This window comes from Hemitrygon akajei, chromosome 3 (genome assembly GCF_048418815.1).
Source record: "Hemitrygon akajei chromosome 3, sHemAka1.3, whole genome shotgun sequence".
Taxonomy (NCBI): domain Eukaryota; kingdom Metazoa; phylum Chordata; class Chondrichthyes; order Myliobatiformes; family Dasyatidae; genus Hemitrygon; species Hemitrygon akajei.
Genome location: NC_133126.1, coordinates 20,312,890 through 20,336,452, shown reverse-complemented (window position 1 = coordinate 20,336,452; position 23,563 = coordinate 20,312,890). Strand labels below are relative to the sequence as shown.

At 40.5% G+C, this 23,563-nt stretch overlaps 3 protein-coding genes across 3 annotated transcripts in view; 2 read left to right on the top strand and 1 right to left on the bottom strand.

The window, feature by feature from the left end:
* snw1 (SNW domain containing 1) overlaps positions 1-9,448 on the top strand; it is a 31,011-nt gene extending 21,563 nt beyond the window's left edge. Inside the window, exons 9-14 of the mRNA XM_073039300.1 lie at positions 78-194; positions 321-462; positions 3,107-3,203; positions 6,978-7,095; positions 8,010-8,173; positions 8,626-9,448. Coding sequence (XP_072895401.1) covers positions 78-194; positions 321-462; positions 3,107-3,203; positions 6,978-7,095; positions 8,010-8,173; positions 8,626-8,827 — 840 coding nt within the window. The 3' untranslated portion in view covers positions 8,828-9,448. The remainder of the gene's footprint in view (positions 1-77; positions 195-320; positions 463-3,106; positions 3,204-6,977; positions 7,096-8,009; positions 8,174-8,625) is intronic.
* Positions 9,052-20,943, bottom strand: slirp (SRA stem-loop interacting RNA binding protein). Its single transcript, XM_073039302.1, has 4 exons — positions 20,811-20,943; positions 19,496-19,554; positions 10,140-10,247; positions 9,052-9,196 (listed from the first exon to the last, which is right to left on the bottom strand). The coding sequence occupies exons 1-4, from the start codon at positions 20,878-20,880 to the stop codon at positions 9,125-9,127; spliced, it is 309 nt and encodes a 102-aa protein (XP_072895403.1). The 5' UTR covers positions 20,881-20,943; the 3' UTR covers positions 9,052-9,124.
* A 154-nt stretch (positions 20,944-21,097) lies between these two features.
* alkbh1 (alkB homolog 1, histone H2A dioxygenase) overlaps positions 21,098-23,563 on the top strand; it is a 51,144-nt gene continuing 48,678 nt past the window's right edge. Inside the window, exon 1 of the mRNA XM_073039301.1 lies at positions 21,098-21,230. Coding sequence (XP_072895402.1) covers positions 21,102-21,230 — 129 coding nt within the window. The 5' untranslated portion in view covers positions 21,098-21,101. The remainder of the gene's footprint in view (positions 21,231-23,563) is intronic.

Here is a 23,563-nt window from a genome sequence, read left to right as displayed (position 1 = left end):
AGAGTGAGAATTAAATTGGTCTCATTATTGCCATATCATTTTATCAATTATGTTTATCATGTTGTTCTGTGTTCCAGGGCTACACCATTCCATTGGATAAGCGTTTGGCAGCTGATGGACGAGGACTTCAAACAGTTCACATTAATGAGAACTTTGCTAAACTTGCAGAGGCTCTTTACATTGCTGACAGAAAGGTATCTATCAGCTTTTGAAAAATTGCAATATGCAGCCCTGTTAGTGAATTCCTCTATTCACTATTGCTCATCTGCAACTTTGCTGAGGCAGTCCTACTCCTTAACTAGCATGTGCTGTGTCCTTAGGCTCGTGAAGCTGTGGAGATGCGAGCACAGGTTGAAAGGAAAATGGCTCAGAAAGAGAAAGAGAAGAAAGAAGAGAAGCTTCGAGAATTGGCTCAGATTGCTAGGGAAAGAAGAGCTGGTATCAAGACTCACATAGAGAAAGGTAGGAAGGGTTTGTGGGGGCATCATGTGCAGAATATTTGGAAATCCTGATGGTTTGACATCTGGCTCACCAAGTAATGGTACCTACACTCCCTTCATACTTGCCAGTGCACAAGTTTCCATGGTCCCTTCACATTCTCATCATTGTCTCTCTTAACCTCAGCACTTCAAATATATGAGTGAATGAATTCCTTTTAAATTTCTAACTGAGCACATTGTTAAACATCTTAAGAGGAGCACCTTAACGTAATAAACTTTTAATTTCTGTATTTTTGAAAGTAAAAGTAACCCTGCAATTTGGTTTAGATTACAGTGTCTCCTAACCTGGGGTCTGGAGACCCCTCGGTTAATGATAAGGGTCCATGACATAAAAAAGGTTGGGAACTCCTCATTTAGAAGTATTTGTGTTTTCGGGCAGTTGAATGCAATACATTTGTTTCTATTCCATCCTTGGGGGGGGGGGGGGAGTGGGACGAACTGCTCCTTAGCTATTACTAAAATTGTAAAAAGAATGTGTAGAAAGCGATTGAAATTTTTTTTTTGCCTCCTTCACAAAAGTATCTGACCTCTTTTGGCTGTGGCCCATACTGAAGCTGCTGACATCATGTTTGCATGGAGGTGACTTGACATTACACTGCTGTAGTGACATTGCAATACACATGTACGACCTTTAACACCCTATCAACTTCAGTAGTTGTTTTCAGGGAGCAATGGAATTACACCCTAAGATCCCTCTATACTCCTTAAGAGTCCAGACTTTACTGTAAAGATTCCTCTTGCATTTGACCTCCTGAAACACAACACATCATACTTGTCCAAATTAAGCTCCACCTGTCATTTCTCTGCCCATGGTTCTAACTGACCTATCTACCGATGTAAATCATAAACAAGATTTTGCAGATGCTGAAAATCTCGAGCAACACATCCAAACTCCTGGAGGAACTCAGCAAGTCAAGTACCATCTATGGAGGGGAATCAACAGTCAATATTTTGGGCCTAAGTCCCTTCAGGACTGGAAAGGAAAGGGGCAGAAGCCAGAATAATAAGGTGGAGGGAGGAAAAATGGTATAAACCAGCAGGTGATAGGTGATAGCTCATATTCTATCTATGTAGCCTCCAACCTGATGGGATTAATATTGATTTCTCCAACTTCTGGTAATTCGTCCCCTCCATCCTACTTTCTTTTCCAATTCCTCATTCTGGTTGCCCCCTTCTCACCTGCCCATCACCTCCCCCTGGTTCCCCTCCTCCCCTTTATTCCATGGTCCACTCTCCTCTCATTTTAAATTCCTTCTCCTTCACCTCTTCCACCTTCCCCCTCATCTGGTCCCACCTATCACCAGACAGCTTGTACTCCTTCCCTTCCCCTACTTTATTTTGGCTTCTGTCCCCTTACTTTCCAGTCGTGATGAATGGTCTCTGCCCAAAATGCAATGTTTTATTCCCTTCTATAGAAGCTGTCTGACTTGTTGAGTTCCTCTGGCACTTTGTGTGGATTGCTATATATTGCTGTATCCTTTGACAACCTTCCTCATTATCTACAGCTCCACCAAGTTTTATGTCATCTGCAAACTTTAATTATCAACACACCTACATTTTTGTCAAAATCATTTGTGCAGTGGTCCTAGCACTTACCCTTAAAGAATACCACTAGGACTTCCCTTTTGAACAGAGATGAGGAAGAATTTCTTTAGCCAGAGGGTGATAAATATATGGAATTTATTGCCACAGACAGCTATGAAGGCCAAGTCATTGGATATATTTAAAGCGGCAGTTGTTAGGTTCTTGATCAGTAAGATCATCTAAGGTTTCAGGGAGTAAGCAGGAGAATGGGGTTGAAAGAGATAATAAATCAGCTATGATGAAATAGCACAGCAAATGGCCTAATTCTGCCCCTATGTCTTGTGCTCTTATGGACCACAGATCTCCAAAGTAACTCCACCACTCAGTCATCTTTATCATTTTTAAAAAAAACTTACTTAAGCTTTTAAGATGTGAACTTCCCTGCCAGTAAGTCTAAGTGTGCAAATGTACCTATGATTTGTCTCCAGTAATATCCTTACCATTGATGTAAGACTCAGTGGCACATAATTTTCTTTATCTCTGTTTTCCTTATAGAAAGGAAGTTATTTTCCAGTCCTCTAGAATCTTGTCTTTGGTTAAAGTAGATGTATAGATGTCTGCAAAGGTGCCAGTAATCTCAGGTCTCAATAATTAGAGATGGATCCTGTCAGACCTTGGAACTTAGCTACCTTGGTTTTTTCAAGAGCTCCAACACCACTTACTTGTTATTGACGTGTCGTAGAATATCAGCATACTCCTCTCGGATCTTGTTATCTTTCATACCTTCTCTGCCTCCAGGTAACAGCAGAATTTCCTTTGTTAATTATAAATGAAACTCGTTAGTTTCCTTAAGGAAGGACCACACGATACAACAAATGCAGGGCACGTTCATTATTTTGGTTTCGGTTGTAGGAACTTTTTTTAAATGCTAATTGGCACCTCCAGTATGAAAGAGTAACTGTATCCGAATTAATGCTATTCAGCTTAAAAGTCTGATTTTCAGTAATTTCAGACAATACATTAATAATAAAAAGCTTTGTATGGTGTAGAAATTGTATAATGTGGTGTTCTTTCTCCCCCAGAGGAAAATGAAACAAGAGAAAGGGATGAAATTCGACACGAAAGACGAAAAGACCGACAGCATGACCGTAATCTTGCCCGTGCAGCTCCAGATAGGAGGTATGTTACGACATGAACCTATGAGAAAATCACATTTATAGTGGCTTAGTGCTTTGGTCTGTGCTGTATAGAGTAGCATGCAAAAATCCTCATCTCAAAATTCCTTTGGCTTACGGCCTAGAATTAATCAGCTTTTCTTGGGGCGGGGGGGGGAGAAAAGTTTACTGTTACTTTTCATGGTGATGATACAGTCGTAAAGTTATTGGACTGGCAATCCAAAGGCCCAAATAAAACATCGCCCTGATAGCAATGGTATGTAAAATCAGTTAATAATTATTGATCGCTATGAATGTACTGGATAGTTGTTAAAAACTTACCTCTTTTAGGAGAGGAAATCTACTATTCCTGTCTGATCTGGCCTCATTGTTACTCAGCTTCGCATTTACTTGCCCTCTGAAAAGGCCCAACAAATCAGTTGGTGGTGCCATTACCAGAGGTAGAGGCAGAATAAATCCAGACACACCTGCTATCAGTGCTAGTATCAAATTCAGATGCAGTAAAGTAGCTTGACTTCACAAACATTTGGGGACTGGAGTCTAAATTGCCAAGCAGTCCTACAGACTGATCGTGCATTGGTTGTAAACATTGAATCATGCCCTAAGGCAAATGCCAGGCTCTACTATCACAATCCCTTGGTACATCCTACCCAGACAGCAGTGACAGCAGTGATATTCAGGCAGGGAGGAGTAGCTGTGGTGATCCCCACTATTAGCCTCAGAGCCCATGAGGTTCCGTGGCATTAAGTCAAATATGGTCAAGGAAACCCAATGATCACTTACTATCTATCCTTGGCTGATGAGTTGGTGCTTCACCATTTGGAAGAATGTGTGGAAATAGCAGGAGAACCAAATGTACTCTGGCTAAAGTACTTCAGTGATCATCCCAAAGGTGGCTTAGTATCCATGCTGGCTGAGTTGGCTGAACTCTGAAGCATTTATCTGCTACAGTCAGTCTGTGGCAGGTAGTGAGTGAATTCACTGAAGGTATAAACCTTGATGACCTTGTTTGTGTTCCCAGACGATTCTGTGGCAAATGTTTCTGTCCATAATAGCTTTCAGTAGAAGTAATGACTACGTAGTAATCTTCATTGCATTGCATCGTTCATTGCATCATAATTGTACTATGTAGAGTAGATTTGGAAACTATTTACCAGCTCAGCAGCATCTGTGGGGCATTTTGGGCCATCAGCAGTAGTAGAAACATACACCAACAAAATCTGTAATAATTGTGTTACTTAACCTTTCCCTCCATCTAACACTACCATCAAGCCAGGATATCAATACAGTTTCACTGAGGTGCAGTTGGACAAGTCTTAACTAGTTTTAACTAACAATTAGGTGCTAAGCAAGTTGTCTTCAACACTGAAGCCACAAATCAGGACAACATGCATGCTAAATAACAAAAATACCATGCCAACAGAAATGGATAACCAACTGATGGATCAGATCAATCCTCTGCAGCCCTATCACATATAATGATTGCTGGTGGAAAATTTAAAATGGCTAACAGGAATAGGAAGCTTCAACAATATTCTTCAGTGAGTGCTGAAGAAGACACAACATTTATCTGGAAGCTCCAAATAGTCAAACAGGAAAGGCACTTCAGACCACTGTGTTGGTGCTGACAACTGCCCATTTGCACTAATCCTATATTAATCTTATAAACTCCCTCAGATTCTATCACTCAGCTACACATTAGTCAATTGACTACCAATCAACACATCTAGAGAAAATTCTCATGGTCCCAAGAATATTGTGCAAACTCCACATAGCACCCAAGGTCAGGATTAAACCCAGATCACAATCACTGAGGTAGCCCCTCTTAGTTCTGCTACTGTGCTGCCCAAAATAAATGGTCAGTCTTGCCTTCTGCGCTGGGTCTGCAATAATGGAAGCCAGTCTGTAGCCAATCTGATTGCTTCTACATTGTATCAAAAAGCAACAGAGAACACTGGGTACAACAAATGCCATGGAACCAGGCACATCCTAGTAATAGTAGAGGAGACTTGCACTGAGGAACTAACTCTAGCTAAGCTGTTCTAGTACAGAAACGACACTGGCATCTATCTGAAATAGCTTGTGGTTGTTGAAAGCTGATCAGTCCAGTTCCAGCACATCTCTGCAAAAAGTTCCCCATGGCTGTGACTTGGACCTAATTATCTCCAACTTAAATCAAAAACGTTCTTTCATCGTGAGGTCACTAGGAGAGTAATTTGATTCTATTTGTAAAGGAGCAGTCTGTGTCCTAAAAAACTCAAAAAGAAGTATTAAATTGGTCCTGATGAAGGGTCCAACACAAAATGTTGGTTTTTTATCCCTCTGTAGATGCTGCCTGAACTGCTGAGTTCCTCCTGCATTTTGCATTTTCCTGATTTCTAGCATTGCAGAAGCTCTTGTGTAAAGAATGATGTTGGTAGTTAAGAAACAATACAGAACATACATTTCATTTACAGCTTCAGTACAGTCTAAAATGTTCTAGAACCATGAAGTAAATCAGCTTTGAAATGCAGAAAATGCGATGTCCAAGTGCATAAACACCCACAAATAGCACTGTGACAAGAAAATCGAGTTTAGCAATTTTGATTAAAGGATGAATATTGCTCAAAGTGTATTGTTGCAAGTGTGAGCCTACTGAGGGTATATTAACAAGATCTCATGGCACTTTGTAACACATGCCAAGCAGCAAGGGCTGAAGGTCATCAGCCTAATGGAACTCACTAAAACAATTTATCACTTCGCTATATGTGGAAGCTTCCTTTAAAATTACTTAGTTACAGAACAAATGGACCCTCAGCCACGCCCACATCAACCCACCAATTTAACCAAGCCTAATCACAGGACAATTTACAATGACTAATTAGCCTACTAATCTTTGGACTGTGGGAGGAACAATACCCAGAGGAAACCCACATGATCATGGGAAGGACATGCAAACTCCTTACAGATGAGGTCAGAATTGAATTCCAATCTCTTGATGTCACAAGCTGTAATAGTGTCGTTCTAACCACTATGTTATAGTGTTGCCCACCTTCATTTCATTTCATCTTCAGGATGGCACTTGCAACAATGCAGCATTCTGAATAGGCCTGGAATACCAGCCAAAATTTTTGTGCTTGTCTCCAGAATCCCCAACCTTCTGGTTTGGAGATAATGCTGAGCCACAGATACCTGCACAAGGAAATAATGGCCAATAAACCAGAGCCCTGGATAAAGATGTGAGATGTTTTACTTGTTGAGAGGCACATAATCTCTATTGAGATGAAATATTAAATAATATTCCCTCAAAATAAATGTTTTTTTTGCCAATCTCTTGTTTGGCTTTGAACAAATAAACATTTAACTCTAAGGGGTAGTGCTGTCTCTAAGCTACTGTATGTCATCAGTAAAATCTGAGAGGTGAACATGTTTCTTTTAAGCCAACTGATAATGTTACATTTTAATTTTAAGTATTTTTCAGAATTTTTAAATCAGGAACTTTGCTATAGGAAGAATTAGATGGGCAAGTGAGAGTTTGCAAGCCTGAGGAAAATTAGGGGAATTACACTTTTATCAAGAGCTGGCAGGGGCTTGATGAGTGAAATGGCCACCACCTATTCTATAACATTTCAATATCATACACATCTTCAGTATATCCCAAAGTTCTTTCCACCTAGTGAAATAGTTTTGAATTGTGAACAGTACTTGTTTAAATAGACTCTGGTCAATAACTTGAATTTCTGCACATGGTGCCTGGTGAATTCAACATATAAGTAATTAAAATTTGCTTGAATACCAGGTTCAAACAGCAGAAGGATCAGGATCGAGATATCAGTGAGCTGATTGCATTGAGTCTACCAAATCAGCATGTATCAACTGAACTACAGTACGACCAAAGACTCTTCAACCAGAGAAAGGTAAAATAATGTGGCCAATACAAAGGAGTTGCATAGCTTGATTTATGCAATAGCTTTCCTCATTCTTAAAAAAAATAAAACTAGCTGTCACTGGTATTTGCCTTCCCAAATCTTACTTAACATTATTAAACCACTATAATGTACTATGTGTACAATCCAGGTATTCCATCTGGCAAATATAGATCACAATTCAACAAATCTGCTGAAAAGGCATTCTCTAATGAACAGGGAAAGCAAAAACCAAATAATATTGACACCCAGCCTAATGGGAGCAACATAGTCACACTTTATACAGTGTGGCAAGATATTAATCTTGATTTGCCATCTCAAATTAGTAATTAACCCCAGCAAGGGGACCTCACATACTTGTGATTTGAACCAGATTATGAAAGTTTTTTCTCATTAGAAAAATACTAAGCAAAATATTTCAGAAGCCTAATATCACAGATGAGTCTACATAGAGCTTTCAGTAATAAAATTGTTTTCTGTTAAGGGCTAAGTGACCCATTTATAAACCTGTTAAGTTTTTATTTTTTTGGGGGGCTGCAGTATGGGACTGGATCTCAAAATTAAGATGCTTAAAGCAGTTCCTATCTGAATCCTGTGGAAAATAAATTGAGTGAACCTTGTATTTTTAATTTTAAAAGAAACTTGAAAATTGAGTCATAACCCCGAAACAGGCCATTCAGCCCATGTAGTCCAAATCAAGCTATTAACCTTCCCAGTGTCATTAACCTGCACCCAATTCATAGTACTCCATGTACCTATCCAGACCTCACATAAATTTTGAAATTGAATATGCTTCTGCTGGCAGCTCGTTCAACACTCACCACCCTCTGAGAAAACTAGAAGCAACTGGATTTTCTGGTTTAAACCATTGATGAGCAGCAATGATGCAACTAATGTTTTTGCAGGGCATGGACAGTGGCTTTGCAGGTGGAGAGGATGAACTTTACAATGTTTATGACCAGCCGTGGAGAGCTGGCAAAGACATGGCACAAAGTGTGTACAGACCTACCAAGAATGCTGATAAAGACACCTATGGTGATGATTTGGACACATTTATGAAAAATAACCGGTAAGTAATCTACAGTAGCATTCTTTTCTGCTTTACCTCAAATTAATAGCTGTCCAAAGAAAGTTAATGTTTCAAATCATCGATCTTTGATGAGAATAACTACTAAGGTTTTGACTATCTCCCCTGCATCTCTTTTGAGAGGATGGGTGTCACTGCTCTTGTGCAACGTAATTTGTTGCTTTGGAAATGTGCCTTAAGAACAATTAAGGTTTGGACAGTAAACAAAATTCTAAAACATTTGTATAAATAACAACTCATTTTACTGTAGATCTTGGTATGAGTAAGCTTGGCAGAAGCCTCTTGTGTAGATGTAGCTTCTCTTAATGGGAATGAAGTTTCAACTCCAATGTTTTCTTCAATACCATTTGCTTACATTGATTGAATCACTTGTACACAACTAGTTTTGAGAATTATGCCACAAAATATAAATGAAATGTCATTTTCTTTTTTAGGTTTGTCCCTGACAGGGAATTTTCTGGTACAGACCGCAAACAGCGTCGTGAAGGCCCTGTTCAGTTTGAGAGGGATGAAGAAGATCCCTTTGGGCTGGACAAGTTCTTGGAGGAAGCCAAGCAACATGGTGGGTCAAAGAGACCTGAAAGTGGCCGTTCAAAGGAATATGAACATGAGGGAAAGAAGCGAAGAAAGGAATAGATGGACTTTTATAATACCATATGTTTTAACAAAATTTAGTTCAAACCAACATCCCTAGCATTTGTTTCTGCATGGACTTGCTGTATATCATGGTTACAACACAATTTGGAAACAATTTCCTTGTGTGAATTTCCTTTACAGTGGTGTTCCTGTAAAGTAAAATTCAATCTATTTTTCTAATTTAAAAAGCTAGTGTAAGCACCCAAGAAAATGCAAAAGAGAGATTTTAAACATTACAACTGTTTATTCATCGACTTTAAGACAAAAACAAATTGAACTACACCCTCCATATCAGTATCAACTTGCTGATTCTGTAATTTTCTTGGCTTTTCGTCCTAGGAATAATTTTCTGTTCCTCTGAACTTGAAGCTGTGAAGAGAATAAATTTTTAATGAGTTATTCAATTTCTACTTTTGCTTTAATGTAATACCAACATTATCCCCATGGAACAGTGTTGCTGTAAACTGTAATATTAAAACAGAAGAGTAGCCAGGTAATTGGCTAATGGCAGCAAATGGCATTGCGGATCTTGGCTAAACTTTGCCTTTGTAATATAGGTTTGGTGGTGTTACTATTGGTAACCCATTTCTGTTTTTTAAAATAAAACACATTTTCTTTTGCCTTTTGTGGATTTATTTTCTGAGGTTATTTTGGAAAATTTAATAACAGATGGCACTTCTATGCCCATGATTTTAAAGAGGTAAACCAATTCCTCTTGAACCTATTCTGCCACCATACAATGAGTCTCCAACACCAGTTCCTCCTCCTCTCTCGTAGTTCAAAGATGTTGGCCTTCGACGATATCAGTCTCATCAAGAAGTTTAAGCCTAGTTCCAAAAACTCAGTTTTCCCTTCTTAATACAATCTGTTTAAAATGCAATTACAGCCAAACAGATTATCTAATTTTTCAGGAAATCCTGATGATTCACCAGAGTCTTAGTCTACATGTTCCCATAAACAGTTCAATAGAAAATCCCAACTAACTTTTTTAATTAACTTAATTTGATATTAGTCATTTGAATAGTCCAGAAAATCTCCCAGTCCTACAACACCCAAGAAGCTTTACTCTATATCCCTCCTTAAAAATATCAAGACTGCTTAGTTCTTCATTCCTACATACCCCATGGTTTCTTAATGCTAGCTTTACTGCAAATTATCCCCCACACCACAGATGATGCACACAGCAGCTGCAAACTTGGAAGACATTTCTGTTTTGAAGTGGTTCTCTTCTTTATGAGAGTTTCAAGAACATCAAATTATTTTTTCATACTCCCCTATATTTGAATAAAAGAAAACAGCATTTTAAAATTACCTTTGCACCTTCAATATTATGTACTTCTGTCTGCAGCACATTCTGAAGTCCTTCTTCTGTACTGAAGCTGACCCAACAAAATCCTTTGTGAAATCCAGTCTCCTTGTCCTGTAATATGAATTTGGTCAATGAGCATTACAAATCAATTTACTGACATTTCTGCAAATCTTTCAATTCATGTCTGTCACTACCTCTGGAACTGTAACAAACATTTTTCTCTCAGATGGCACCTGATGTGAGTTCTTTCAGCATTTTCTGTTTTTAAATTCAAATGCAATACAGCACAGCTGTTGGAAATGCGGAATAACAAATCAGTGGAAATACTCGACAGGTCGGGCAGCATTTATGGAGAGAGATTAAAAATAACATCCCAGGACGATTACCTTTATCAACAAAAATGGGAAATATACAAATGAAGTTAGCTTAAAGTTTTAAGCTTGTGGAGACCTGCAGGAGGTGAATGACAATGCTGGTGGTGATGCCAGTTGGAGGAAAAAGCATGCAACGCTAGTGAATAACATTGGATAGTTGGTTCAATTGTGAATGAAGAAATGACAAATTTGAAATTATAAGAAAATAGGCTTTGATAGATTCTAAGGGGTCTAATCCCTTTAATTTACTTTTCAAATTTCTTCACACGGAAGGTGGGATGAGGCATGAAGCCAGGAGGGGATAGGTAAATGGCTGAAGGAGGGAACTAATAGACAACATCTTCCTCTATCAGCTTGTACTCATTCCCCACTCCCCACTTTCTCATTCTGGGCACTGCCCCCTTCCTTTCCTGTTTCTGATGAAGAATCTTGGTCCGAAAAGTTGACTGTTTATTCCCCTCCATTTTTGCCTAATTTGTTTACAAGCTGATCTTCTATTAATGTCTATATTTTACTTCCTCTACTACGAGGTTCTAGTTTGTACGACAAACTGAGAAGTCACTTTAGCAAAATTGAAGTACAATCCATCCATTAATTTTGAAAGAAAAAATAAAGATTTGCTTTATTTGCCACATGTACGTTGAAACACAATGTATTGTTTGCATCAAATCAAATTAGTGAGAATGTGCTGGGGCAGCACGCAAATGTCACCATGCTTCTGGTGCTAACATACTATGCCCATAACTTGCTAATGTTAAGCATACATCTTTGGAATTTGAGAATAAACTGGAGCAAATCCACAATGTCACAGAGAGAAGACTGAAACTCCTCACAAGCAGCAGTAGGAATCAAACCCTAACCAGTGATTACTGGCGCTGTAAAGGGATTACACTAACCACCATGCTACCCCACAATTTCTCTTTATCTGCCATACTTTTCTACTTCCAAAAAACTGAAATAAACAGGTCAACATGATTTCCTACATTGTTTCCCAATTACCTTTATATTTCAGATTCAGTTTATTGTCATTTAGTAACCACAAATGCAATGCAGTTAAAAAATGAGACAATGTTCCTCCAGAATGATATCACAAAAGCACATGACAAAACAGACTACACCAGAAAATCCACATAATGTTTGGCAATCCCCAATCCAGAGTCCAGAGAGGCTGCTGCGTATTAATATCGCGCTACCATCTTAGCGTGTTCCCCGGAAAGGAGCTCCAAACCCACCAGACAAGACCAAAAACTAAAGCTACAAGACCTGCACAAAACCACATAGTTACAACAATGCAAACAATAGCATAATTGATAAAAATACAGACCATGGGCACAGTAAAAATAGTCCAAAGATGTTAAAAGAATATAAGTTCAAAAGAAACCACCACACAGTTTCCACAAGTCCTCAGGGTCCCAATAGACTCGTCATCCCACGCAGGCGGCAGAAGGAAATACCCCTGCTACTTCCACGGCGCTGCCCGACTCAGCCTCGCAGACGCAGCACACAATGAAAGCTCCGTTGAACCCTGCCTCGCAAACACAAGCACACAGTGAAAGCGCCCCGACCACAGCGGACTCCGAGTCCGTCGAACCTCCAAGCCTCCAACCATCCCCTCCAGCACAGTTTCTCCAAGCACCATCCTCTGCCTAGCGTATTAAGACGCCCCCACCAATGGCCACCAGCAACGCAACCCTGAGGACTGGGGGCCTGTTCTTCTCAGCAGAGACCTGGACCTCATAGCAGCAGCCGCAACAAAGAGGGCCTTCCTGGAGATTTCCAGAAGTTCCTCTGTGCTCCCACGTCCATTTTTCATCAGATTAGGATTGCGCACGGCACCCAGTTTAACAAATAACATATCAGCTCCGGTGTGGCTGCTGCAAGCTACATCGCGCCACCATCTTGGCTCCTCATTACACATTATAAGTGCACTCATTTTTTACGCATCCTTAATAATGTGTACAAGAAGGGCCAGAATCGCCTCTACTTCCTGAGGAGACAGAGGCCCTTTGAAGTATGCAGGCCCCTCCACATGTTCTACCAGTCTGTTACCACCAGTACAATCTTTCATGCAGTGGTGTGTTGTTCAACACACGTGATGCCAACAAGCTGACTTGTTAACAGGCTAGCTCTGTTATAGGAGTCCAATCAAACACACTGGAGGCTTTGGTAGAACAAAGGATCCTATGGAAAATCTTGGCAATTCTAGACAATGTTTCTCACTCTTTGCATGCCACCTTGGCTGAACAAAGGAGCACTTTTAGTAATAGACTAAGACAAATGTGCTGCTCCAAAGAGCACTACATTAGGCCATTCTTACCCTCGGCCACTAGTCAACCTGTAGCTGGGGGAGATGATGACCCCCTCCTGTTAGACTGTCTGAGGTAAATGTTTTTTTTTAATTCTTTCTTACTTTTCTTCTAATATTTGTATATCTGTGTACTTATAATGCTACTGTGACACCGTAATTTCTATGTATCAGCTTTTTAATATTTTTCTAATGACATAATTAGGCTAAGAGGCCTATAGTTTCCAGTTCCCCAACTCATTCCTTGTTTGAATGAAGGAGCAAAATATTTGTTTTTTCCAATCTAATCAATTCAATAAGTTGTTAACTCAGCCAGCTCCATCATGGGGACTAGCCTCCCCAATATTCAAGACATCTTCAAGGAGCAATGCCTGAAAAAGGTGGGATCCTTCATCAAGGACTCCCATCGCCCAGGTCATGCCCTCTTCTCACTGTTAACATCAGAGAGGAGGTAGAGAAGTCTGAAGGCACACACTCAACGATTCATGAATAGCTTCTTCGCCTCTGCCATTAGATTTCTGAATGGACATCGAATCCATTAACATTACTTCTACAGTTTTTCCTTTTTTTTGCACCACTTATTTAACTTTAATATAAGTGGCCCGTTTTTCGAATGTTCACTTTACAGCAGCTCACTGTTACGAAAGACCTACATTAGTACCAGTTTACGCTAACCAAAGAGGATTTTCGCTTTTACTGTTCGAAGGATGAACAGCTTTGATGGGAAGAAGGGTGCAGAGTTGCCCATGTTCCCCCCCCCCACCCCGGGAGAATCACAAACTGTTACTGTTGCTATGCTGCTAATGAGAGAGAGAGATGTAAGGGAAAACATGCAGGAATTGGAACATCTGCTACAGATAAGAGAGAGATAAAGCAGGGGGAGAGAGACTTGTTGATTCACCATATTATGACTTCTGAAAGACTTATGGCTTCTGAGAGGGTTATTTATCTTAAACCATTCTGTTCATTAAAATTCCTCAGTGGACAGCCGGAGTGGGCTGGTTTGATGGACAAAGCCATTCAAAATTGATTGACACCTGAGACCCCGTGAGTAGGGATAAAAGTGAGGTCTGGGGAGACACCCCTCAGACACACCAGGAGACACACTACTGAGCACTGCTTGAGTGTTGGAACCCACGTGAAGGTGGGGGCTTGTGTGTGTGTCCACTCATGCCAGAGTGACAAATCCACCACAGAAGAACGGTCTAGCTGAAGGACAGAGGGGTCATACCTGAATGGCCACAACACATCCACGGATCAAGAACGTAAATGAAGGTTTGCCTGCCTGTAGCTGTTACAACTCGCTCTCTCTCTCTCTCTCTCTCTCTCTCTCTAACAATTACAACACAACAACCAACATCTACCTCAGTACGTATGAACTGAACCGAACTTTATATTCACATATGACAATTCATTATCCCCTAGACATCGATAGAGCTTGTTTATTATTATTATTACACCCACATTTTTAGGTTTAGTATTGCTAATGTGTATTATCTATATATTTGCACTATTGATATTGATTTGTGTATTTTACTAATAAACACTGTTTGAAAATAGTACCACCAGACTCCAACAGATACTTCTATCTTTGCTGGTTAGACACCCAGTTACGGGGTACGTAACATTACAAAAAAAAAGACCCCCATTTTATACATGTGTTTACCCCGAGAGAGACTACTATGACCGTGAAGCCTTGTGCGGGCAGTTGTGTACGCATGCGTGTATGTGTGTAGGCGTCTACGTGCGCATGCATGTACGTGCCAATTTTTTTTTCTCCAAATCGATTTTGCCTCGCTGTCTTCCCCATTCTGTAGAGTGAATTTAATTTAAATCCAAGATGGTGGTGCGACGCAGCTTGCAGCGGCCACTCCGGAGCTGATTATCTGTTATTTGTGAAGTGGGGTGCTGTGTGCAATCATAATCGATTGAAAACGGACGTGGGAGCACGGAGGAACATCGGGAAATCTCCAGGAAGACCTTCTTCATTGCTGCTGCTGCTGTGAGGTCCGGGACTCTGCTGGGAAGAACAGGCCCCCAGTCCTCGGGGTCACATTGCCGATGGCCATTGGCGAGGCCGTCTTAATACGCTTGGCAGTGGATGGTGCTCGGAGAAGCTGTGCCGGAGGAGATGGTCGTCGGCTCGGAGGTTCGATGGACTCGAAGTCCGCTGCCGTCAGGTCGCTTTTGGTGTGTGCTGCGTCTGCGAGGCTGAGCCAGGCGGCGCTGTTTAAGTCCATAGCGGGGGTATTCCCTTCTGCCGCCGGCGTGGGATGGTGAGTCTGTTGGGACCCCTGGGGACTTGTGGAAACTGTGTGGTGATTTCTTTTGAACTTATAGTCCTTTAACATCTTTGGACTATTTTTACTGTGCCCATGGTCTGTTTTTTATCAATTATGCTATTGTTTGCACTGTTGTAACTATATGTTGTAACTATGTGGTTTTGTGCAGGTCTTGTAGCTTTAAGTTTTTGGTCTTGTTTGTCTGGTGGATTTGGAGCTCCTTTCCGGGAAACGCGCTAAGACGGTAGCGTGATATTAATACACAGTAGCCTCTCCCGACTCTGGATTGGGGATTGCCAAACATTATGTGGATTTTCTGGTGTAGTCTGTCTTGTCATATGCTTTTGTGATATCATTCTGGAGGAACGTTGCCTCACTTTTTAACTGCATTGCATTTGTGGTTTCTAAATGAAAATAAACTGAATCTGAATCTGAAACTACACTGTATATACAATACTTCTACTTTATATAGGCTGTACATTTATCATATTATTCCTGCTTTTACTATATGTTCATGTTATTTTAGGTTTCATGTGTTATTTGGCATGATTTGGTAGGTTTTTTTTGGGTCTGGGAACACTCAAAAATTTTTCCCATATAAATTAATGGTAATTGCTTCTTCACTTTACGACATTTCGGCTTACGAAAGGTTTCATAGGAACGCTCTACCTTCGGATAGCAGGGGAAACCTGTATATTTCTTACTGTAATTTACAATTTTTATGTATTGCAATGTAGTGCTGCTGTGGAACAACAAATTTCATAACATATGTTAGTGATATTAAACCTGATTCTGATTCTAACAGAATTTCGCCTGAATCTAGGAAATTTTGGTTAAGTACACCAAGTGCATCTATTATCTCACTACTTCTTTTAAGGCTCCAGGATAAAGTACACCAGAACCACTTGGAGCTCCAACTCAGCAACATATTTCTAAGAATGTAATTTTTTCACTTTCTTCCAATTCCTGACTTATTTTAACTTTTGGGAATCCTATATGTAAGACCATTGCAAAATATCTTTTTACTTCATCTGCTACGTCATTTCCGCATTATTAATTCCCAGACTCACTAGAGGACCAACCTTCACTTTGTTAACTCCTTTCCCTTTCAAATATCTATCAAAATTATTTTTTTTTACATTTAACACTTGTTTCAACTCATTCTATGTTTTCATTTTTCCTTTTAGTCATCCTTTGCAATGTTACGCTCTGTCATATGTCTGTGCAATTATACATTTTTCTTCAAATATGATACAATTTAATTTGGTTAACTTAAGCTAGCTTTTGTATCCACATAAATGTTTAAAATTGTAGTTTTGGATAAGAACATGGGAAATAGGAGCAGGAATAGGCCCGTCGAGCCTGCTCCACCCCATTCAATAAAATCGTAGCTGATCTAACCACGGACTCGTCACCATCTACCTGCCTTTTCCCCATAACCCTTAATTCCCCTATTATGCAAAAATCTAACCAACCTTGCCTTACTGAGGTAGCCGCCACTGCTTCATTGGGCAGAGAATTCCACAGATTCACCACTCTTTGGGAAAAAGGAGTTCCTCCTCATCTTCATCCTAAATTTACTCCCCCAAATCTTGAGGCTATGTCTTCTAGTTGTAGTCTCACCTACCAGTGGAAACAACTTTCCTGCTTCTATCTTATCTATTCCTTTCATAATTTTACATATTTCTTTAAGATCTTCTCTCAACCTTCTGAATCCAACGAGTACAGTCCCAGGCAACTCAATCTCTCCTTGTAGTCTAAACCCCTCATCTCTGGAATCAACCTGGTAAACCTCATCTGCACCGCCTCCAAAGCCAGTACATCCTTCCTCAAGTAAGGAGACCAGAACTGCATGCAATACTCCAGACGCGGCCTCACCAGTACCCTATACAGTTTCAGCATAACTTCCCTGCTCTTAAATTGAATCCCTCTAGCAATGAAAGCCAACATTCCATTTGCCTTCTTGATTGCCTGCTGCACTTGCAAACCAACCTTTTGTGATTCATGCAGAAGCGCTCCCAAGTCCCACTGCATAGCAACATATTGCAATCTTTTACCCTTTAAATAATAATCTGATCTTCCATTTTTCCTTCCAAAGTGGATGACCTCACATTTACCAACATTATACTCCATCTAACAGAACCTTGCCCACTCACTTTATGTCTCTGTAGTTTCTCCATATCTTAGATACACAACACTCAGTCTCTTCTTTAAGATCATTAATGCATATCATGAACAGTCATGGGCCCAGCGCCGACTCCTGCGGCACACTGCTCACCATTGATTGTCAACTAGAGTAACACCCATGTATCCCAATTCTCTGCTTTCTATTAGCTAATCAATCCTCTATCCATTCTAATACATCACCCCAACTCTATTTATCCTTAGCTTATGGATAAGTATTTTATGCAGCACCTTATTGAACACTTTCTGGAGATCCAAGTAAATAACATCCACCTGTTCCCATCTATCCACTGCGCTTATTATATCCTCAAAGAACTCTAGTAAGTTTGTCAAACAGGACCTGCCTTTGCAGAATCCATGCTGCATCTACCTGATGGATCCATTTCATTCCAAATGCCTTTCTATTTCTTCTTTAATGATAGCTTCAAGCATTTTCCCAACTACAGATGTCAAACTAACTAGCCTATAGTTACCTGCCTTTTGCCTACATCCTTTTTTGAACAGTGGTGTGACATTCACCATCTTCTAATCTGACAGGAGATGCCCAGGGTCCAGAGAATTTTAGCAAATTAGCACCAAAACCTCTACTGGAACTTCTGCCATTTCTTTCAGTACCCTGGGATGCATTCCATCAGCACCAGGGGACTTACCCATCTTCAGGCCCACAAGTTTGCTCAGCACCACCTCTTTAGTGATAGCTATTGTATTGAGGTCCTCGCCTCCCATTGCATCCATAACATCTCTCTTTGGCATGTTAGACGTGTCCTCCACCATGATGACCAACACAAAATAGTCATTCAAAGCCTCTGACATTTCCTCATTACCCAATATCAATTCCCCCTTCTCGTCCTCCAAGGGACCTACGTTAACTTTTGCCACCCTTTTCCACATTATATAATTATAAAAACCTTTACTATCTGTTTTTATATTTTGTGCTAGTTTATTTTCATCATCTAGCTTCCCTTTCTTTATTGCCCACTTAGTGGTTCTTTGTTACTTCTTAAAGTTTTCTCAATCTTCCAGTTTCCCACTACTCTTAGTGACTTTGTACCCAGAAGCTTTTAGTTTGATGCCTTCCTTTATTTTCTTAGTTATCCAAGGCTGGCTCTCCCTTACTGTCCTTGTTTTTAACTGGAATATACTTTTGTTGAGCACCATGAAAAATCTCTTCCAAAGTCTTTCACTGTTCCTCAACCATCCCATCATAGCCTGTGTTCCCAGTCTACAATAGCCAAATCCTCCCTTATCCCATTGTAGTTTCCATTGTTTAGGCTTAATACACTGATTTTCGATCAAACTAATGCACCCTCCATTTGTGATCATACTGTGATCACTCTTTCCAAGAGGATCCCTAACTACAAGATCACTAATTTTACATGTCTCATTGCACAGGACTAGATCTAAGATAGCACGTTCCCCCTTGTAGGTTCAGTAATATGCTATTCAAGAAAGCCATCACAGATGCATTCTATGAATTCCTCCTCAAGACTACCTCAACCAACTTGATTCACCCAATCTATGTGCAAGCTAAAGTCCCCTATGATAACTGCTGTTTCAGTCTTACATGCCTCAGATATTACTGTGCCACTGTAACGTTATTATTCGGTGGCTGACTCTCACCAGTGACTTTTTTCCCTTTACTATTTCTAATCTCTACCCAGATGGATTCAACATCTGCTCCTTAGGTCTTATTTCCTCTCTCACTTTCGCCCTGATCCCATCCTTAATTAAGAGCACTACCCCATCTCCTTCACCTTGTTGCCTATCCTTCCGTATTACCTGATATCCTTGGATATTTAATTCCCAAACCTCTCTGCTCTGTATCATTTGAAATTTCACAACTGTGGGCACATGCTATTGTACATCCTTATTTCAAAACTTTATTTTTCATAATCCCTGCTAACAGGTTGCCTCTCTGTCTGTTTTAAGTACTTATGGAATTTCTTAAAATCTGTTGTAGTTTGCCATTTCCTGATATTTCCTCACACAATAAGACAGATTAAATAAAAGCAGACCTCTGTGGAATACTGATTAGCATTCTCCTCATTCTGGACTTTACCAGGCACAATGGATTTCAATGCTGCATCTTGAAAATGAAGATACCATTTAATTTTAAAATCTAAAACATATAGTTGATCCATTGAAGGTAGGAAAGAAAAGATTCAGCTTATATTTATTAACACAGAGTATGATTAAAGTTAATTAAATACTTACAAATGGAAGAAGACATTTCTTCAATGATCCAAACTGTCCAAAATAATCCTTGATTTCTTCTGCAAAAACACAGATTCATTAATTCAATAACACTTTTTTTAAAATGTTCAATTACTTCTATCAAATTATTCCTGCAGGAACGCTGCAAATATTTTTCAGCCACCTACTTTTCTGTTTCCCAAGGATATCATACAACTTTCCCAGCTTAGAAGCCTCTTTCCAAGAGCAATATTGACTAAAAATATGTAAAGTAATGCCTCAGAAACTATCCATTCTCAGTTTTGTACATTCTACTTTATGGAATCGGGAGTCAGGGAGCAGATGTAATTTAATATAGGGAGTTACAGATTTTGAAAGGCAAAAACAGGAACTGCAAGAGAATGCAAAAAGAAGATATTGAAGGGAAGATTCAGTGTCCGAAAAGGCATTATTTGCCTGCGCTGCAATTGCTCTGTAACAGTCTATATACACTCTGGATTCTGTTTTTTTACTCCATTGATAACTTTGGTATGGCTTAGTATCATACAACTTAGATTTATAACTTAGGTATGGCTGATCTGTCTGGCTGATGTGCAAAGGGTTTTTACTGTAACTCAGTACATGTGAATGCCATCTTGGACAATGACTCCCATCCACTGGACTAATTTCCACTTGGCATGATTAACTTATTATTATTTAATTATTTATGGTTTTATATTGCTATATTTCTTCACTATTCTTGGTTGGTGCGGCTGTAACGAAACCCAATTTCCCTCGGGATCAATAAAGTATGTCTGTCTGTCTGTGAATGATAAACGAGCAATAATACGAAATATTCCACTTAAATTCTCAATGGAAGGTTTTCAACTTAAAACCGAAGTTTTGTTTCTCTTTCCACTGACGCTCCATGTAGAAGTTCGGTGTTTTAATTTTAAAATACAAAACGCAGGGTTATATATTCATAAATATGAGAGATTCTGCAGATGCTAGAAATTCACAGCAACACACACAAAATGCAGGAGGAACTGAGCAGGTCAGGCACATCTGTGATGGGGAATAAACAGTCAGCATTTTGGGACGAGGTCCTTCACAAGTCCCGATGAAGGGTCTCAGCCTGAAACGTTAATTGTTTATTCCTCTCCACAGATGCTGTCTGACCTGCTGAGCTACACCAGCATTTTATGGGTTATATATTCAGTTCGGGCGCATGATCAAGATTGCTATTGCCCAGGGTCGGGGCCCATTCCTTCATCGCTCACTAGCTTCATTTTAAAAAATCACTTGCACGCAAAGGCATTCCCCCCGAGCAGCAGAAAGCGAAGTCGGCGTCACTCACTGCTTGCCAGGGTCCAGGGAACGCGAGAGACGAAGACCTCGAAAACCTTTCTGGACGGTGGTGCCGCCATGCCGACTCCCCGATGATGACTCCTGACCTCCGACCCGCGAGGCTGACGATCAAAAGACAACACGCGTCCCCCGTCAAAATAAAACTTCGATGAATTAACATATATATGTTATGATTCCTAGTTGTTTTTGAGGCGGCTGGTGGTGATTACAATGGAACTAAGGCGGCGAGCCGTTTGGTGGACGCCGGCGGGGCGGGCCCAGACCGGGCTGACGGAAGATAATGGCCGCCGGGCTGCGGGAACAGGGGGAGGACGCTTTCAGGAGGCTCTTCAAGTACTACAAGAGGCGCGTACCCCCGCCGGACTTTTCTGGGGTCCTCGACTTTTCCGGACCTGAGAAGAATCTTAAAGTAGGTCCCGGCCGCTCTCGGTGAATCGATAGAAACCCGCCGCGGTCTGTTGCCCGTACTGCACAAACATGGTTGTGATAGTAACTGGCCTGGTTCTAGGGCATTAGAGTGGACTGTAAAAGGCTAGATTGGTAAACAGCATATGTATCATATAAGTAAAAACTTCATCACTAGAAAAAAACATCAAAGCACGTATTAAGACCTTTCCCAAGTCTTAACCTATAATAACCCCATAGGTTATTGAATTTCAAGTGCTCGCCCAGGACGTATTCTCCTATTAATGTTTCTGTCTGTCATTTTTGGAAAACGAGTTCCAGTTCTTACAGTATTCTCTGGTGATAAAAGTAAACCCCTCTACGAAATGAGGCAGGCCCTTCTTATTCACCTTGACATGGCATTTTAATGTACCATAACCTTGAGAATATATTTCCTTCTTATAACAAGAATTGAATTGACTTTATTACTTACATCCTTCATATACATGAGGAGTAAAAATATTTATGTTATGTCTCAGTCTAAATGTGCTATTTATAGTCATTTGTAAGAAAATAGTATGTACAACAGGACAGTCAATATTACATAGAAATATAATTGTATCAGCGTGAATTAATCAGTCTGATGGCCTGGTGGAAGAAGCCGTCCTGGAGCCTGTTGGTCCTGGCTTTAATGCTTCAGTACCATTTCCCAGATGGTACCAGCTGGAACAGTTTGGGGTTGGGGTAACTTGATCCGCAATGATCTGCCCTTTTTACACACCTGTCTCTGTATATGTCCTGAATAGTGGGAAGTTCACATCTATAGATGCGCTGGGCTGTCCACAGCACTCTCTGCAGTGTCCTGTGATTGAGGGAAGTACAGTTCCCATACCAGACGCTGATGCAGCCAGTCAGGATGCTGTCAATTGTGCCCCTGTAGAAAGTCCTTAGGATTTGGGGACCCATACCAAAATTCTTCAACTGCCTAAGGTGAAAGAGGTGTTTTTTTCACCACACAGCCTGTATGTACAGACCACATGAGATCCTCGGTGATGTGTATGCCGAGGAACTTAAAGCTATTCACCCTCTCAACCCCAGATCTATTGATGCCTGCTTCCATTCCTCCTGTAGTCTACAACCAGCTCCTTTGTTCTTGCAACATTGACGGAGAGGTTGTATTCTTGACCCCACTGAGTCAGGGTAATGACTTCTTCCCTGTAGGCTGCCCCATTATTATTTGAAATTAGTCCAATCAATGTAGTGTTGTCAACAAATTTAATTAGCAGATTGGAGCTGTAGGTGGTGACACAGTCATGGGTATACAGAGAGTAAAGGTGAGTACTTAGGACACAGCCCTGAGGAGCGCCTGTGTTGAGGGTCAGAGGGACAGAAGTGAGGGAGCACACTCTTACCACCTGCTGGCGATCTGACAGGAAGTTCAGGATCCAGCTACATGAGGCAGAGTGAAGTCCGAAGTCTCTGAGCTTCTTGTCAAGCCTGGAGGGATTTATGGTGTTGAATGAGTCCAAGAACAGCATTCTCACCTGAACATCCTTCTTCTCCAGATGTGTAAAGATGGTGTGTAGAGTTGCACAGCACGCGGTACTCCACCAGAAGTATGACAAAAGTTTTATAAAGTTGGAGCATAACCATAAGACTTTACGACACAGGAGCAGAATTAAGCCATTTGGTCCATCAAGAAGAATAAGAGGAGATCTTATAGAAACATAAAATTATGAAAGGTATAATATAGAGAAAAGAAAGTTGTCTCCACTGGTAGATGAGATTAGATCTAGGGGACACAGCATCAAGATTTGGGGGAGTAGATTTAGGACAGAGATGAGGAGGAACTGTTTTCCCAGAGAGTGGTGTATCTGTGGAATTCTTTGCTCAATGAAGCAATAAAGGCTACCTCATAAATATATTTAAGACAAGGTTGGATAAATTTTTGCATCGTAAGGGAATTAAGGGAAGGCAGGTGGGCGGAGATGAGTCCATGGCCAGATCAGCCATGATCTTACTGAATGGCAGAGCAGGATTGACAGGCCAGTGGCCTACTCCTGCTCCTATTTCTTATGTTCTTAAGTCTACTCCATAGCTGCTGAGAAGTTGGTCAATGCTTTGAAAGGTTGATCATGACTAGACTGAACTCCTGCCTCAGCAAGGACCTGGACCCATTGTAATTTGCCTATTGCCACAATAGGTCAACGGCAGACGCAATCTCAATGGCTCTCCACACAGCTTTAGACCACCTGGACAATATAAGCACCTATGTTAGGGTGCTGTTCATTGACTATAGTTCAGCATTTAATACCATCAGTCCCACAATCCTGATTGAGAAATTGCAGAACCTGGGTC

Bases quoted from the DNA above. Each gene is read 5' to 3' on its own strand.
- slirp (XM_073039302.1), bottom strand. From the start codon at position 20,880: ATGGCGGCACCACCGTCCAGAAAGGTTTTCGAGGTCTTCGTCTCTCGC. The intron at 10,248-19,495 runs GTAAGTATTTAA...TTCATATTACAG, and splicing joins AGAAATGTCTTCTTCCATTT to GACAAGGAGACTGGATTTCA. The intron at 9,197-10,139 runs GTAATTTTAAAA...TTCTCTTCACAG, and splicing joins ATAATATTGAAGGTGCAAAG to CTTCAAGTTCAGAGGAACAG.